This window comes from Ciona robusta, chromosome 1 (assembly GCF_009617815.1).
Source record: "Ciona robusta chromosome 1, ASM961781v2".
NCBI lineage: Eukaryota > Metazoa > Chordata > Ascidiacea > Phlebobranchia > Cionidae > Ciona > Ciona robusta.
Genome location: NC_143235.1, coordinates 941016 through 960185, shown reverse-complemented (window position 1 = coordinate 960185; position 19170 = coordinate 941016). Strand labels below are relative to the sequence as shown.

The 19170-nt window shown below is 35.9% G+C and overlaps 2 protein-coding genes across 3 annotated transcripts; both read left to right on the top strand.

Moving 5' to 3' along the window:
• The first annotated feature begins 1255 nt into the window (after window positions 1-1255).
• Window positions 1256-9585, top strand: LOC149741136 (hepatic sodium/bile acid cotransporter-like). The gene is made up of 10 exons (XM_089874618.1): window positions 1256-1939; window positions 2465-2561; window positions 2972-3096; window positions 3416-3551; window positions 4495-4613; window positions 5282-5379; window positions 5673-5771; window positions 7146-7271; window positions 8035-8130; window positions 8909-9585. The coding sequence occupies exons 1-10, from the start codon at window positions 1930-1932 to the stop codon at window positions 9092-9094; spliced, it is 1092 nt and encodes a 363-aa protein (XP_089730744.1). The 5' UTR covers window positions 1256-1929; the 3' UTR covers window positions 9095-9585.
• Window positions 9586-11576: 1991 nt separating this feature from the next.
• Window positions 11577-18661, top strand: LOC149741135 (sodium-dependent organic anion transporter-like). 2 transcript variants are annotated; one of them, XM_089874629.1, is made up of 10 exons: window positions 11577-11699; window positions 12039-12135; window positions 12581-12705; window positions 13054-13189; window positions 14063-14181; window positions 14816-14913; window positions 15356-15454; window positions 16136-16261; window positions 16611-16706; window positions 17065-18661. In XM_089874629.1, exons 1-10 carry the CDS (start codon window positions 11690-11692, stop codon window positions 17227-17229), a joined length of 1071 nt encoding a protein of 356 aa, XP_089730755.1. In that variant the 5' UTR covers window positions 11577-11689; the 3' UTR covers window positions 17230-18661. The 2 variants fall into 2 exon arrangements, with proteins under 2 accessions (XP_089730755.1, XP_089730763.1); XM_089874637.1 differs by lacking the exon at window positions 17065-18661 and having other exon boundaries at window positions 16611-16733.
• The last annotated feature ends 509 nt before the right edge of the window (window positions 18662-19170 follow it).

The following is a 19170-nucleotide window of genomic DNA, read 5'->3' as shown; positions in this document are numbered from 1 at the left end:
AACACTTAACACATACGCGCTACACAAAGAGCGAATTCAATGTACAGACACAAGTGGCCATACTGGGTAAGGCGGCCTTTTATTAAACCACAATCGAAACACAATAGTTTGTAGACATTTGTAAGCTTTATTACCGCTAGGCTGTGTACAATGAAACAAGATATGTCTTCTAGTAACATGAACCGAAAATTTGTTACATTTTACAACAACATTTCGTGCAACGCACGCACCCAGCATGCAAGATAATGGTATAGCTGGCCCACAAAACGTGGAATTTAAAGAATTTATGCTGAAGTGGCTATCCAGCAGTAAAGTGCTATACGTGTTAAAGGATCGCTGTTACCACATTTCTCTTTAAAGGGTGATACTGCGTTACTATGACATAGCAGCATATATAACTGTAGTATTCATTTCCCAGCTCGTAGGCAAGTAGGGTGGGGGTAAGATGGGACACCTTTTCGTTTTATTTCTCGTCTCACTAATTGGTAGTAAACAAAGCATATTCAAAGAATTATAAAACCGAATCTTTACGTCTCCCTGCATAGACCATTGTTGATTACTAAACAAGATCAGGTTATTTGGACATTATGTGCTGAAGAGGTGGATTCCATCTATTGTTCAGTACATATGAATAAGAGACAGACGAAGTCATTTAGAAAATGTATATTTTTTATTATAAAATTGGTTGGGCTTGATTTTTGTCCGCTACGCTTTCGTAGCACCAGATCCTATTGGTTCAGCGTAAAGAATTTCGCTTTTAATAATAAACCGAATACCGCAGTTGTTTGTTATTGTTTGGGTGAAATCCAACAACAGCAGAAGTTGAAGTAGATTGTTTCAGTAACAATAAGAGCGTATGTTTATGGGAGTAGTTTCTATGTAATTGTGTAAAGCCAGCGAAAGGGCGTACACAACTTGACGCGATGTGTTTTGTAATGTTACGTCATCGGTATAACGTCACATTATGCATGTCGTCACTCAGACTTTGCAGTTTTTTTTCTAAGCAAGTAAAGGTTATGTGCAAAATCTAATGCCAACACAACAGTGTACAAAACTTGCAGCGAGGGTTATTGTATCCGTGTAACCAAAAATGTCTGCTAAAACGCCCGGCTACACCTGAGTGCGACAGTCGCTACGCAGCGTGCAAAAAGAGAGATAACCTCGCCAAAAAAATCGTGAAAAAAATCTTTATTTTTTTTCTGTTCTCTTTACTGGAAATTCGGCTCCAATTGAGCCGTTGTATTGGACAGATTGATGGATCGACTGGCGGCGCTCGATGTTTTTTATAAATCGCTCGAATAAAACGTTTTACGAGTTACCGCCTAAGGGAAAGACAGTGTATATATATAGGGACTAAAGCCAACAATTCAATCGACAGGGTTTAATCAACCTGTAGAATTTATATGGTGTTACTACTATGTGTTACTGCTATTAACCCCTTACAAATTTTAAGGCAGAGTATAGTAGCATATATGAATCCGTTAAATTTATAAAGGTGTTTCTGCAATACTAGAGGTGTACAATAGTAAATCGTAAAATTTATGAAGAGTTTTACCACAATACTATATAGAATAAAGTAGTAAATAGGCAACCGCAGATATTATAGGACTGTGGGGGAAGATGGGGCATTTTTAGCTAATAATATTCAAATACTCTGATCGTGTTTTAAACAATTAACAACGGTCTATGGGAGTCGTGAGGATACGGTTTAATAATTTTTTGAAAGTTATTTGTTTACCACTAAATGGCTCGAGAAAATAGAATTAAAAGGTGTCCCATCTTCCCCCACCCTACTATATAACAGTTGACTGCAGTACTAAAATACATTGGTGACGGCGTAAGAAGACATTTCTACAGATCTGCTTGTATTTAGCGTTTATAGTAGTTGACAAAACACGGCAGCAGACTGGTTTCGAAACAAAAGCAAAGATGACGACAGGTAAAATGTTTCGGTTTTTAGCTTTACTTTTGTTAGCCATGCTTTTTGACTGTATTTTTCGGCTCTAACGAATGCCGTTTTACCTTTTTTCGCCATATATTTCATTATCAAATTAATATATAGTTGAATGGGGTAACATGGGACATAATTAATTTTGCTTACTGGTATTTAGTAATAAAGAAAGAATGTTGAAACATTTTTAGTAATTGGGTTCTGTTCAGCAGCCACGCTTTTTAACTATATAGTAGGGTGGGGGAAGATGGGGCACCTTTAATACATAATATCCAAATAGCCTGATCGTGTTTTAAACAATTAACAGCGGTCTGTGGGAGCCGTGAGGATACGGTTTTATAATTCTTTGAATGTTCTTTGTTTACTATCAAATTAGAGGAGAAAATAGATTGAAAAGGTGTCCCATCTTCCCCCACACTACTATACTCCATTTTTTAATCTATTTTGTTTTGCTATTTTATTTTGGTTTTTATTTTGTTCCAAAGATAAATAAATATTTTATTTCAATTTCAGCAATGTCGAATATCTCGTTCAACGTGACGTCACCACCACGTTTGCCGTTCGTTCCAACACAGAGCTTGCAAAGTTACCACATATCGGTTGCTACAAAGTATTTATCAACCATATAACGTATTTATTTTGTTTTATAGTCTGGGGGTAAGATGGGATACCTTCAGTACAAACACAACGCTGTTTTTTAGTCACGGAGATACGGTTATATATTTCTGAGAAAGTTTTTGTTTACTACAAAAAAGGACGATAGAATAGAATGAAGAGGTGTCCCATCTCTCGTTACATTTGGTTGTAAACAAAGCGTTTTTACCGAATTATACACTTGGTTGTAAACAATTACATTTGGTTGTAAACAAAGCGTTTTTACCGAAATATAAAACCGTATTCTCTCGACTCCAAAATGAGAGTTGTTAATGGTTTAAAACACCATCGGGAAACATGGGATTTCATGTACCCAAAATATCTCATCTTGCCCCACAACATCTATTAATATATTGCATATTGCAGCGTTATTATAGCGGTTGGAATGTTCGGCATTGGATTGACAACGGACTTTTACAAGATCTGGTATTACCTCAAAAGGCCAAAGGCGTACGGCATAGGAGTTTCGTTACAGCTTATTATTGTACCGTGTAAGCACGTATAATTTGCTTATTTATTTAAAAGTGAAAATTTCAATAGGAAATTACAGATTCATTCTGTAGGTTGTTTTACTTCGGCTAAAAAAAAACTCATTCATTACTGTTTGGCTCTAAAGTTGGGCAAAACAAAGAATGGTGTCTTTAAAAGTCCACAATATTATTTTGTGTTATTTTAACTTATTTACGTGTATATCTGTTAACCAAAATTAACAGGGAACTTAAACTGTCCCATTCTTTCACAATAAAATAGCATCTTAATGAAAAGTGTTTTTTAGATTTTTCTTACATTTTCCTATGTTTGTTTTCACAGTGGTGGCTTGGGCGCTTACGAAGATATTCGTAATGAATGACATTCAAGCACTTGGGGTAATGATCCAAGGTTGTTCACCTGGTGGAAGTGTCAGTAACGTGGTGATATATTGGTTGGACGGGGTCGTTGACCTCAGGTGATATATTTAGTATAGGGTGGGGGAATATGGGACACCTTTGGATTTTTCCCTTTTTTCACTTTCTCGTTTCATTTGGTAGTAAACAAAGAAAATTTAAAGAATTATAAAACCTTGTCCTCGCGACTCTTATAGACCGTTGTTAATTGTTTATTAAAACACGATCAGGATATTTATATATAAAAGCTCTTTGCTGCTATTATGGTATATGTGTCCTTAGACACTTAACGGTAATTGCTCCAACAAAGTGGTCACTAATGGGTTGTCCAAATTATCAGCCGCACATAAAAAAAACAAAAAAAACATTCACAAAGTTTGTAACTTGGTAACGTCATTTATGAAAAATGACTTGGTAACGTCATTTATGAAAGGTTACCGACCGTTCAAACGTGAACCAAGACAAGTATGTTACGGTTTAGTGACCTTTCTATTTTTGAGGTTTTGAGTCATTTCATATTCTTTGCCTAGAAGCTGTTTGTCACTATTCGTCAAGCTGTAACCGGATTTGTGGTATAAATTTAAAGGAAACATATGTCAATTCTCCCCCCACCCTACTGTATATAAACTATACATGGCCTATATCGAACTTGAACAACATTAAAGTACTGTGAATGTAACTTGTTTCATCTTCGCGTGGTCAAAAATGGACACAATCGTAATACCACGGGTGTTCCGTTTCATACACCTCGTGTCAGCTTATTATTGAACAACCCATTAGTGACTACTGGGTTGGAGAAATTGCCGTTAAGTGACTTGCCCAAGGTCACAGATACACTAGATTAGAATAACACGTTTGTAATAACAAATAAAAAACGTATCCTCACGACTCCCATATAGCTATTCCTTTGTTAATTGTTTCAACTTTCCCCGGATATTTGGGTACTACGCACTAAAGGTCTCCCATCTTCCCCTACACTACTTTATTAACCAGATATTTTTATAGTGTCGCAATGACGTCAACAACCACTGTTCTTGCCCTTGGTACAATGCCACTATGGCTTCTCATATTTGAGAAGGGGAATAACTTGGACAGCTCTTTGCGCATTCCATTCAGAGATCTAGGTCAGTGAAGTTACAAAAAATATTCACCCACAAGTTACATACGTGGTAACTGGTAAGCAGGCACGAGGTGTATGAAACAGAATACCCGTGTCATGGACCATCTTACCCCAATCTACTACACATCCTGTTTTCGTACCATTTAGCATTATTAACTTTGCGTGGAAAGGCCTACGTAATTTAATACTGCGTAGAAATCGTGTTTTAGTCATGCTCCAATAGTCGTCATGCTCAATAAGTGTGAAGTCGAGCTTATAAACCAAACATTTCCTCTGCCAATGTAATGTAAAGAATGGGCTAGTCTTTCTTTTACACCAAAGTACAAACACACAATCTAATATACGGGTTCAAGGCTCGTTACTGCTAATACTGTGGGCGTATGTGTCCTTGGGCAAGACACGCTTACCGGCAATTGCAATAATTGTTGCCTAAATAACTCTAAATTGTCAACCATGCAGAAACACAAATCTGCAGTGACAAAGTTACAAACGTGGTAACCGGTAAGCGGGAATGAGGTATATGAACGTGTTGTAACGACTGTTGTTGCCTCGCCACTTGAGGCATATAACTTGCTTTATCTGTTAAGTCTTGTCCAAAGACACATACGCCCACAATGGTAGCAGTAACGAGCCCTGAACCCGTATATTAGATTGATACATTTCCCGTTACAGGTATAACCTTGGCAAGTTTTCTTGGTCCCCTACTAGTTGGTATGATCTGCTCTTGGGTTTTCAAGAAAAAGAAGGAAACTGTAGAAAAGATAGCAAAGGTGAACTTTTTTATTAGAATTAGTCCACCACATTTACTAATAGTGCAACTTGTAAGATTATGTCTGAAAAATGAACAACGACGTCTTGGTTTTGATCGCAATTTGATGAAACTTATTTCTATTTTAAGTCCCATATGGTAGTAAACAAAGAACATTCAAAGAATTATAAAACTGTATTCTCACAACTCCCACCGGCTGTTGTTAATTGTTTAAGGGGAGATTGAATATTTTGTGCTAACGGTATCCATCTTACTCCAATACTATACATTCTAATTGACTACAACCTGTTTCAGGTTCTGATCGCTTTAGCTTCAGTTGCTATTCTTGTAGTTCTGATAGTCAGCAGCATTATTCAACCGATACGTTGGACGTTAACTTGGCAACAAGGAGTCGTAAGTCATATTACAAAACCCAACTTGCGTTTACGTTTTATTCTATATGAGTGAGACTAGACAGCATGGCATGCTATAATGGGACCTGGGATTTGGACCAAATACATATTTTAATCTATATTGGTAAGGTCCTACAGTGAGGCTATAGCCCCCACTGAATATACAGGATCGCTGGTTGGGTTATATGACTCCGTGCTGATCCGACTTCATATACAGGCTTCAGCGGGATGCTATATCTACTGTAGTACTAATTGCTTTTATAACCAGAAACCAAACAGTTCATGATATCTTGCTATGTTTTATTCCTTTTTCTGGTATACAAGTACACGATACGGTATCGGGCAAAAGCTTACTTGACGGCTGGGCAAAGGCTCGTAAGAGCCCGCCATGAACCTAGACCGACCTCGAGGTCTCAGTGCCGATAGTGGTTTCTCGTTATTCGTTATTGTGTTAGGGAAAAGGCGAATTATATACCGGACAGAATCACGTGACAGCAGTGTGACGTCATGCGATAAAAGTGAATCGATTTGGGCCTGTCATCGTCTGAACGTGATATCATTAACCTCGTTCAACGGGGGGTTTGTTTTCATGGGAAAGTCTCTCATGAGATAAGTCGTATCCGCACTGTTGGCATTGATTAATTAGGTATTGGGATTGGGTTATGTGACGTCACTTTAGGCGTCGAGTTGCAACAAGGCATGCCATGGGACCTGGGATTTAGACCTGAGTTGGCCCATTACCCTAACATTGTATATTCACATTCTATTCTATATGGGTGAGGTCCTACAGTAAGGCATGCCATGGGACCTGGGATTTAGGCCACAGTTGGCCCATTACCCCAACATTGTATATGCACATTCTATTCTATTTGGGTGAGGTCCTACAGTGAGGCATGTCATGGGACCTGGGATTTAGGCCAGAGTTGGCCCATTACCCCAACATCGTATATGCACATTCTATTCTATATGGGTGAGGTCCTACAGTGAGGCATGCCATGGGATCTCGGATTTAGGCCAGAGTTGGCCTATTACCCCAACATTGTATATGCACATTCTATTCTATATGGGTGAGGTCCTACAGTGAGGCATGTCATGGGACCTGGGATTTAGGCCAGAGTTGGCCCATTACCCCAACATCGTATATGCACATTCTATTCTATATGGGTGAGGTCCTACAGTGAGGCATGCCATGGGATCTCGGATTTAGGCCAGAGTTGGCCTATTACCCTAACATTGTATATGCACATTCTATTAATTCTATGTGGGTGAGGTCCTACGGACCTACAGTGAGGCACGCGAGACTCACCGCATGTCTGCATTGACCTTGTCCGATTTATATTCAAGTTTCTCATACCACTTGTGCTTAAACTTTCAGATTGTGGCAATAATGCCACCAATTAACTACTTGATCGGGCACTTGATTTGCATGATTCCTCAACTTAAACTCAACTCCAAGGTTCGCCGCACGGTGGGGATAGAGATCGCGCTACAGAATGTGCAGGTAACATTTTAGTACAGTGGGCCGTGGGGTAATATGAGACATGTTTTCATTCTAATTTCTCGTTTTAATTTGTATTAAGACAAGAATGCATCATATAACTAATTAACTTCCAACAGTAAGACCCTCTAGTTACGGCATATACAGTTAACTTAAAGAGTTAATTAAGTTATGCTGGTTATTACACATGCTTAATCATTACAGCTAAGCTCTCTTGTTTTCGGAATGGTTGTTTTGGATTTATAATATGCTGCAAAACTAGTTTGGATATGGCTTTCATATTAACCTGTACAGTGTAACACTTATCGAGTAAAGGTAAAATTCCTTGCCTAACAAACTTCATGGGTAACCAAGAGTTCACCAATTTTACACTAAGTGCTGCATATATTGCACTATATAGTAGGGTGGGGAGATGGGACACCTTTAACACATAATATCCAAATATCCTAATCGTGTTTTAAACAATTAACAACGATTTAAACTGGAGTCGTGAGGATACGATTTTAGATTTTTTTGAATGCTCTTTGTTTACTACCAAACGTGAACGTGACGGAAAAATAGAATAAAAAGGTGTTGTATCTTCCCCCACCCTATTAAAGTATTCTAAACACTGTTTTAGGGTTACCCATCAAGAGACGGAAAAACTTTTATTATATTAAAATGGTTCACAAAGGAAAAAGGTTTGGGTATTCATGCAAACTATGGAATATTTTATGCTATAAATAAAAATAGTTAAACATAAGTTTTAACTTTGTATTTCCCCCAGGTTTGCGCAGCAGTTCTTACCACAACTTTCCTCGCTACAAGACCAAGGATTTACGGCCAGCTTATTCTGTTCCCAGTTCTCTATTACATATTTCAAGTAAGTGTATATACTAATCATATATAGTAGGGTGGGGTAAGATGGGTCGCGGGGCAAGTTGAGACGGGCATTACTTTGTTACCCGAATTATTTGTAAATTCCTGAAATGCTGGTTTCACAAATGCAGCCTTAAATAAACTTCCTATACACTTTCTCATCAAATCCGTTATTTTGTGTTGTTACTTAGTAAGTAAAGCGACCAGGCTTATTTCCTTCCAAATAAATGTGAATGTAAATTACTTTATCCTCGCGTGGCAAACAACAGTCGTTATCACACGGGTTTAACACCTCGTGCCAGCTTACGAGTTACCATGTATGTTACTTTGTGGGTAATTATTTTTTTGGATTTTTTCTTTTTTTTATGTATTTCTGATAATTTAGACAACCCAAATGTAAACATGTTTTAACAACTGTTATTTTGTCGCAATATCTTTGTTTTAAAAGTTTTCGCTTCGGTAATCGAAGAGACAAAAAAAGATATATAATAATTATTCTATAATTGAAATAAAGTAATTATAATTATATTGTTCAAATAAAGTTATTAACTTATTATAATTGTATTATTCGGAAAAAGTTGTTATAATTATATAATTTAAATAAAGTTATTATAATTATATTGTTCAAATACAGTTATTATAATTATATTGTTCAAATAAAGTTATTATAATTATCATATTTAATATTATTAGATTGACTGCTTGGTATTATATTTTGACTTTTCGTTTTAACATATTTTTTTAATTTTCGTGAAAATAAGTTATTATTATATATTCAACAGATCGGGTACTCGATATTGTACGGTGTGGTTTTGCATGTCGGCCATCGATACGGTTTCATACAACTTGAAGAAGAAGAAACAATAGAAGATGAATCGGAAGAAAAAAAGAAGGACGAAAATGAAACGAAAAAAGATCCAGAAGATGGAAAAGAGAACCCGGTGTATGAAACAGAAGACAAACTATAAATTAGTTTCTCTGGGAACTTAGTTTTTGAAAATCTTATCTAAGACTTTAAATGACATTGATTTTAAACTAACTTTAAGTTTTTTTGTTAATTGATTGTTCAGATCAAGAGTTGTGTATGTGTTTTTATTGTAAGTTCTATTCCTACCAATATAATTCAAATAGCTTTTACATATAAATAGTTTTTTGGGGAGTAACTTTTTTTGGGGGATACGTTTTTTGATGTATGTTACACACCTCGTTTTATTTTAATGTTACCTAAATCTGTATATCTTACGCTTCCTGATCAACATAAAAAACTGATCAAACACTAATATTTAACGCAAAACATTCCCAAAATTTTACCAACTTTTTTATTAAACAAAATAGTTCAAAAACGTTATAACATTTTTATTAAACTTTTTTTATTTTTCTACCCTGTTAATATTTCTGTTCACACCGAGTGAACATTGCATCCCTTTTGATTTTCTTTAATAAACATACTGTACATGAGTCTAAGGTTTTAACCCTTTGGGGACGAGATATATTTTAACAAATTTTCCATTTTTGACCGACTGTCACATATTGCTCCCTAGCGACACAGGTGTTTGTGCTGGCGAAAAATGACCAATTAGACTTTTGTTCTTTGGAAAAATTGCTACAAGATTGTATTTTGTTTTTTTTGATGACGTCATCAAATTTTGAATGATATCATCAGAAATCTTGTATTTATGTGTAATTAGGGTTTTTAGGTAAAAATTACATAAGGAATCTATTGCAAAGTTGATTCCTGGTTTGTTTACTACCTAACTAAAATGATTGTTTGATTTGGTGATGTCAAAGGGATCAATTACGTCACTTATAACCTGATGACGTCATTTTTTGAAAGTTCATTTTCGCTAAAATCCTAACAAAACTTGCCAAAAACGTTTTATTATGAATTTAAAGGTAGAAACAACGTGTAGAAGCAAAATGAAATTAGATAATACACACAAAATCATATTTTATGTAAAATTTGTTTCATAATACCGAAAAAACTTGTAGAAACAGCTGACATAGCTATTTTTACGCAAAACCACATTTTTAACCGGTAACTTAGACGGGGAAGCCCCAGAGCAACATAGAGATCAGATAAAATCGCTTTTATTGGACAGAATGACGTTAAAACCTTGATTTTTGGGCAGAATATGAACCATCTTCTTAAAAAAGGCTTTAGGGTTTTCAAATCAAGTTTGGTAAAAACTTTTAAATGCTATGATGCCTTTTTCAAACGTTATATTGGTAGATAATTCCTTCCTCTTTCAAATAAAACCAACTGTAAGAACTTTTACCAACTATAAAAAAAATGATGAACATTTTTGTGAACACCTGTTTCAAAATGCATATTTGCATTACTCGTCCCTAAGGAGTTAAATACTTTTTTACAGGACTTCAAATATTTTTTTGAACATTTAATATATATATATATATATTAGGCTATATATATTTAATTAAAAAGAAAATTTACCAAATTTTATTTATTTTTTACAAACCTGACAACAACAGTTGTGATTTTTTCGTCACAATTTTCAGCAAGAGCGAGTCTGAACAAGATTCTCAACGCACAAGCGAGACTGGTTGTTTCTTGTTTGATCAAGTTGGGTTTCGATTTACCTTTAAAACCTGAAAAAGTATTTTTACAGTCATAATGGAGGTTATAGGTTCACACACCTTGGCACAGTTGGTTAACATGGCTTCATGGAACCAGAGGTAATGGGTTCAAGGCTTGTCACTGCTACCATTTTGGGGCAAGACTCTTAACGGCAATTGCTCCAACCCAATGGTCACTAACGGGTCGTATAAATTATGTGCCATGCCCTAAAGGTAAAAAAAAATCGTCAAAATATATTAAAATAATCACTCACAGGGTTACATACTTGGTAACTCGTAATCAAGCACGAGGTGTATAAAACAGATAAAGAAAGTTACATTCATTCACCACATTGGTTGGTTATACACATCAAGTAGTAACGCGGGAGCCAATATATCATAATATTGCGTGAAAACATCACATATATCGAACAACGCATGGTCACAGGTTGTCGCAAACCAATCTGATTTCTCAATTTGTTGTTCGGGTATTTTCATCTGGTCAAAAATCCTAGTGGACATCTGTCAATGGCATGCTATATTACCTACAGAATTAAATTGTGGAAATTTGAAAAATTCAGTCCCGATTGAGCTGGAAAAAACGCTGGGTTGACTGTTGGTGTTTAAAGCTCCATAAATCGCTTGTATAAAAAATTTACGAGGTCTGTCTGAGGGATAAGTGGTTTTTATATAAGGTGGTAAAGCCAACACTTCAATCGAAAAAGTTTAATAAATGCAGTCGAATTGATACTAGGATGCAGTTACACATATGATACGGTTATAATTTATTAAGGTACCTCAGTATTTTTTAGAACACAGTAGTAAATAGCAATGGTAGAATTATACAGGTGTACTATAGATAGAGTACAAAAAGATAATAAATACATTCGTTACGGCGTAAGAAGACATTTCTACAGATCTGCTTGTATTGAGCGTTTATAGTAGTTGACAAAACACGGCAGCAGATTGGTTTCGAAACAAAAGTAAAGATGACAACAGGTAAAATGTTCCGGTTTTTAGCTTTATCTTTGCTAGCTTTTTACCCATACTTTTTCAACTTATTTATCAATCGTAAAGTGTTATAAAGAATGCCGTTTTTCCTTAATTTGTCATTATTACATTAATATAAAGTTGGTTGGGGTAAAACGGGACACATTTTTATTTCCCTTTGTCAGTCATTTGGTAGTAAACAAAGAATAATTACAGAAAGTGAATAAGTTTGGTGCAACAGCCATGCTTTTTAATTCTGACTCTTTGTTTTTGAAATAACAAGATTTTCGCTATACTTTTTAAAAAGTTTAATAGTTGAATAAAAATTGATTTTGCTTTCAATTTCAGAAATGGGGAACATCTCGATCAACGTGACGTCACCACCACGTTTGCCGTTCGTTCCAACACAGAGCTTGCAAAGTTACCACATATCGGTTGCTACAAAGTATTTATTAACTCCGTAAAATTTTTTAACCGTATCCTCATGACTCTGAGAGCCTTTTTTTGGTAAAAACACGATCAGTGATTTAGGTGCTAACAGTATCCCATTCTACAGCAAATTACTAGGTTTGTTTTCATACACCTCAAGCCTGCTTACAAGTTATTACATATGTAACTTATTTATCCTCGTATGGCAGGCAACGGCAGTCATTATGATACAGGTGTTTTGTTTTCATACACCTCGTATCGCTTACTAGTTACTGCGTATGTAATTGATTTTTAGAAATATATGACTGACTATTAAGAGTATCGTTCATTTAACCATAGCTTTAAGAGTAACCGGCCAATTTGGGTAGTTCATTTAACCATGACAATTTAAAGTATCTTTCATTTAAATGTATCATATGTGTACCTGCATCCTAGTATCAACCATAGTTCGCATATTGCAGTGTTATTGTAGCGGTTGGAATGTTCGGCATTGGATTGACAACGGACTTTTACAAGATCTGGTATTACGTCAAAAGGCCAAAGGCGTACGGCGTAGGAGTTTCGTTACAGCTTATTATTGTACCGTGTAAGCCATGTATGCTATAGTGAACTTACTATTTATGTAAAAGTTTCAAAGTGAAATTGCAGGGTTATTTTTTATGGTTTATTAGTCCAGCTATATTCCGCATTTATTACTGTTTGGCCAAAACCTCACACAAAGAAAGTTGGATTTTAAAGCCCACAACTTTATTTACATGTATACCTAATAATAAATTTACTTATTAATCAAAATTAACATAGTTTAAGCTGTCATATATTATACTGCTTGTTTACGAATAAAAAACATTAACTTTTACTTTTTACCCATAACATGTAAAAAAAATTTACATTTAAAAAAAAAGTAAAAAAAAGGATTTTTAAACTTTTTCCACAGTGGTGGCTTGGGCGCTTACGAAGATATTCGTGATGAATGACATTCAAGCACTTGGGGTAATGATCCAGGGTTGTTCACCTGGTGGAAGTGTCAGTAACGTGGTGATATATTGGTTGGACGGGGTCGTTGACCTCAGGTATATGAATGATTGGAACTTATTTATCCTCCCCGAAAAACGACAGTCGTTATGACACGGGTGTTCTGTTTCATACACCTTAATGTGCCCGCTTACAAGTTACCACGTATGTAACTAATTTATCCTCGCGTGTCTGGAAAACGACAGTCGTTACAACACGGGTGTTTTTATTTATACATCTTGTGCGCTTACGAGTTACCATGTATATGTATGTAACTTATTTATCTTTGCATGCGTGGAAAATGACAGTCGTTATAACATGAGTGTTATTCATAAACCTTGTGCCCGCTTAAAAGTTACCACGTATGTAATTTATTTATCCTCGCATAGCGGGGCAACGACAGTCGTTATAACACGGGTGTTCTGTTTCATACACCTCGTGCCAGCTTACAAGTTACCAGTTTGTAAATTTGTTTATCCTCGCATAGCGGGGCAACGACAGTCGTTATAACACTGTTGTTTTTGTTTATACATCTTGTGCCCACTTACAAGTAACCACATATCATATGTGACATATGTAACTAATTTATCTTTGCATGGCGGGGCAAACTACAGTTGTTAAAACAACGTTGTTTTGTTTCATACATCTTGTGCATTTACGAGTTACCACGTATGTAACTTATTTATCTTTGCATGGCGGGCAATGACAGTCGTTATAACACGTTGTGCAGATTATCGTTCAACTGGAAATTTACCGGACAAAATTTAACCAGAATTAGATAAGAGTCTAGTCGATTGGAATTCTAAATTAAATAAAACTCTGCTGTTAACTTTTAATTTGGGTTTTGAATTTGGCAATAAAACGAATTTAATTATTAATTCTGCTGTCATAACTCACTGTGCAAACAAAATATGAACCAGATATTTTTATAGTATCGCACTGACAACAACGACCACTGTTCTTGCCCTTGGTACAATGCCACTATGGCTCCTCATATTTGAGAAGGGGAATAACTTGGACAGCTCTTTGCGCATTCCATTCACAGATCTAGGTCAGTGTATTTATTGTACCGAGTTTTAGGTAACGGGCCAATCCTGGCCTAAATCCTGTGCTTATAAACCTAACGTTTCCTCTACCAATGTAATGAGAACATCAGTCTTTATTTTACAGCCAAGTACACACAGGATGCTGCTATCATTGTGACTTGTGAGCGTATGTATCCTTGAGAAATAATGAGAAAAAATTTGCCATAAAAATTGTCGGCCATGCAAAGAATCCAAAATGTACACCCACATAGTTACATACGTGGTACCTTGTAAGCAGGCACGAGGTGTATGAAACAGAACACCCGTGTTTAACTTATAACGACTATCATTGCCCTGCCACGCGAGGTTTGTACATTTTATATATCCTCGCATGGCGGAAAAATGAGTCGTTATAACACAGGTGTACCGTTTTATACACCTAGTAGTGGCAGCTTACGAGTAACAACGAGTGTAACTTTGTGGTTTATTGTTTTTGTTGTTTGCGATTTTTTTCTGAATGAAAATTTGGACAACTCATTAGTGATCACTGGATTGAAGCAATTGTCGTTAAGTGTCTTGCCCAAAGACACATACGCCCACAATGGTAGCAGCGACGAGGCTTGAACACGTATATTAGAATGATGTTTTTTCCCATAACAGCAATAACTTTGGGAAGCTTTCTTGGTCCCCTACTAGTTGGAACGTTCTGTTCTTGGGTTTTCAAGAAAAAGAAAGAAACTTCACAAAAGATAGCAAAGGTCATTTTTTTTATATGAATTATACTAATGGTGTAACTTAAGTATATATTATTATCTGCCAACAAAAAAGCCTTGGTTTTATTCATAATTTCATGGGATGCACCTTATTCATATTTCAACGGTTAGTACACAAAGAATTCTACACATTTATATAACTGTATCCGGTATCTTCTAAAAAGGAGCGTTGTTAATTGTTTAAAACATGATTAGGAAATATGGGATATAATGTGCTAAAGGTGTCCCATCTTACTTTACAGACCACAGAAATAACATTATCACCCCTGCAAAAATACAATATGTGAATAACTGTAGAAATGTTTCAAATAAGTGTATTTCAAAGATTATGTATTTAAAATTCAACTGTATATTGTTTTTCAATCAAGAACCTTAAACCAACTAATGAGATTTTTGTGCTAATGATATCCCATTCTACCCCTTTCAGGCTTTAATTGTTTTAGCGTCAGTTGCCCTCCTTGTAACTCTGATAGTCAACAGCATAGTTCAACCGATAAGTTGGACCTTAACTTGGCAACAGGGAGTCGTAAGTTTAGTTAATATACTTAATTAGGTCAAGTTCTTTTCGATATGGGCAAGGTCCTATATCAAGACATGCCATGAGACCTGGGACTTATGCCAGAGTTGGCCCATTACCCCAACATTATATATGCACATTCTATTCTATATGGGTGAGGTCCTACAGTGAGGCACGCCATGGGTCTAGGATTTATGCCCGAGTTGGTTCATTACCCCAACATTGTATATGCACATTCTATTCTATATGGGTGAGGTCCTACAGTGAGGCACGCCATGGGACCTGGGATTTAGACCAGAGTTGGCACATTACCCCAACATTGTATATGCACATTCTATTCTATATGGGTGAGGTCCTACAGTGAGGCACACCATGGGACCTGGGACTTATGCCAGAGTTGGCCCATTACCCCAACATTATATATGCACATTCTATTCTATATGGGTGAGGTCCTACAGTGAGGCACGCCATGGGTCTAGGATTTATGCCCGAGTTGGTTCATTACCCCAACATTGTATTTGCACATTCTATTCTATATGGGTGATTTCCTACAGTGAGGAACGCCATGGAACCTCCGAATTTACCCAGTATTGGCCAGTTTCCCCAAGACCCAGGAATGCATGGACCTCACCCGATTTGCATTCTTTTCTCATATCAAGTTACTCATACAACGAGTGCCTAAACTTTCAGATTGTGGCAATAATGCCACCAATTATCTACTTGATCGGGCACTTGATTTGCATGATTCCTCAACTTAAACTTAACTCCAAAGTTCGCCGCACGGTGGGGATAGAGATCGCACTGCAGAATGTGCGGGTGAGTAAAAAATACCACAATACTTTATATTCATGTGGCAGGGATACAAGAAAAGCACACGAATTACAACTATTTTTTTTCGAAATACTTGTTTGGCAACAACAAAATATATTGATATATAGTGGGGTGGGGAAAGATGGGACATCTTTAGCACATAACATCTAAATATCCTGATCGTGTTTTAAACAATTAACAACGGTCTATGGGAGTCGTGCGGATACCGTTTTATAATTAATTGAATGTTTTTTGTTTACTACCAAATGGGACAAAAAAAAATAATGAAAAGGTGTCTCATCTTCCCCCATAAAATGGTTAATTTTGAGTTAAATTGACTTCGTAATATTCCTAGATTTGTATATCAGTTCTTACCACAACTTTCCTTGCTACAAGACCAAGGATTTATGGCCAAATTGTTCTGTTTCCAATTCTCTATTACATATTTCAAGTAAGTGTATATACTAATTATATATAGTAGGGTGGGGTAAGACGGTGCATGTTTCATTTTGTTTACTGTCCCATTTAGTAGTTGACAAAGAATATTTACAAAATGCTTCCACAATTACACCAACCCAGTGGTCCCCAAGAAAAAACAATTACCCAAAAAGTTACATATATGGTAACTCGTAAGCTGGCAAGAGGTGTATGAAATTAAACACCTGTACTGTTGTTTTCTAGCCACTCAGGATAAATTAAGTTACATTTATTAATTCTTTTAGGTTTATTTATTAGATTAACTATTATTTTGACAATCCCTAAAGCTCTGGTTTCAAAAACTACTAAACTACACAAAATATTCCCAACAGATTGGCTACTCGATATTGTACGGTGTGGTGTTGCATGTCGGGCGTCAATACGGTTTCATACAACTTGAAGAAGAAGAAATGATAGAAGATGAATCAGAAGAAAAAAAGAAGGACGAAAATGAAACGAAAAAAGATCCTGAAGATGGGAAAGAATCCGGTGTATGAAAAAGAAGACAAACTGTAAATGATCCTCTGGAAATCTTAGTCAAGCACTTACATAGTTTTTAAAAACAATTTGTTTTTTAAAGATCTAAAAATAAAACTTCCGGTAAACGAGATTGAAAAGAGCACTGAGACATTCAGCAGTTAGATCTGCGGTTTTAACACAAAATTTTTAAGAAGCTGTTTTTATTTAATTCATGAAACTTTTGGCATCTTTAGATTACGTTTATGCATCTCTATCTATGTAGAAATTTTAAATTTCTGTTAGTATTTCTAATAAGGATTAGATTATACCATGTTTATTGTCACTATCGATAGTTTGATTTTATTGTATGTTATATTCATATCTACACAGCCATATTGATCCAACAGTTATAAATGTAACTTATTTTCATTAGGGGGGCAACAACATTCGTTATAACAAGGGTGTTGTTTCATTCACCTTGTGCCTGCTTACAAGTTCATACATATGTAACTTTGTGGGTAATTACTAAATAGTTTTTGCGGGATACTTTTTGCAATGTGTGTTTACATACGAATACCTCGTTTTATTTTAATGATCATTTTAGTCGTAGTTTAAAGCTAGAAGTGTAACAGTTTCACCACTGTTGGCAAGAAATGCCACACTTTATAGATAAAGCTTATATTTTAGATGACTTTCATTAATTTATTGCAGCATTATTCAAACAACATGTTTGTAGATAAAATTCAATATGTTGTGCAGCATTAAATTACTTAATCGACCGGCGACAGACAAAATTAAATTTATTATGAGGCCAGACTGCAGAGTATGGCAGGTGCACGCGCGATTTTTTTACAGACTTTCGGTTATGCACGCCACAATTTGTCCTACGCACGCCAATTAATTAAACAAAGAAAAAAATACGTATTAAATTAAGTAAGATTTCCTAACGTGGCTTGAAAATGTACATGCTTTGCACGCAGATTTTTAATGATAGCACGCGCGAACGCGAAAAATAACCGTCTTGCACGCGCGAGATCTCGTCAGGAACTGCCATACTTTGCAGACTGGTTAGGAGGGGGGTTATACAAATAAAAATTTGAAAAAATGTATTTTTGTCCGCCGTTGAAATTTGTAAAACTCATGGTTTCTGGAACTTATCATTATATGGTACAATGAAGAAACTGACCATACATTAATATTTAATGCAAAAGGTTAAAAATTTTACCAATCTTTTTATTAAACAAAAAAACATGTTTTAGTGCTAGTGAATAGTCTTCCCCCCACCTTATTTGCAAACCACTAACCCCTACAACAACCAACTACCAACTCCCTAACTATCAACACCTAACCCTAACCTAGGGGTTAGTGGTTAGCAAATAAGGTGGGGGGGATTCTTCACTAGCACCAATGTTATATGACCAACTTTTTAATGTTCTATTCCATCAATATTTTTATTTACACAAACTTACCATTTCATTGCCTTTGATATTCTTTAATAAACAAACTGTACACGAATGCTTCTTTACCCTTCTTTCTCTTTTCTTGCTTCATTATTTAAATGGGTCAACATTTGATTTGCTCAGATTAGCTATGAGTTAAATAGTTTGGTTATATGGTTTTATAATTCTGTAAACATTTACTTCAGTTAGTTTACTACCAAATGAAGCGATAAAAGGGAGTTATAACATGGACCATATGTATATATTATATACTCTTTAAATCGGGGCTATTTTGCTCGTCGCTGCTACCATTGTGGGCGTGTGTGCCTCTTGCGAAAGAAACACTTAACGCCAGTTGCTCCAATCCCCACAAAGTTACATACTTGGTAACTTGTAAGCGGGCACGAGGTGTATGAAACAGAACAGGTGTGTTATAACGACTGTCATTGCCCCGCCATGCGAGGATAAAGCAAGTTACAATTATTATAAAAACAGAAGTTAAAATTGCCGCCAACTGTTTCTGCAAATGCTGGAAGTCGT

Bases quoted from the DNA above. Each gene is read 5' to 3' on its own strand.
- LOC149741136 (XM_089874618.1), top strand. The intron at 2,562-2,971 runs GTATTTATCAAC...TGCATATTGCAG, and splicing joins CACATATCGGTTGCTACAAA to CGTTATTATAGCGGTTGGAA. The intron at 5,380-5,672 runs GTGAACTTTTTT...AACCTGTTTCAG, and splicing joins CTGTAGAAAAGATAGCAAAG to GTTCTGATCGCTTTAGCTTC.
- LOC149741135 (XM_089874629.1), top strand. The intron at 12,706-13,053 runs GTAAGCCATGTA...CTTTTTCCACAG, and splicing joins ACAGCTTATTATTGTACCGT to TGGTGGCTTGGGCGCTTACG. The intron at 14,182-14,815 runs GTCAGTGTATTT...TTCCCATAACAG, and splicing joins CATTCCATTCACAGATCTAG to CAATAACTTTGGGAAGCTTT.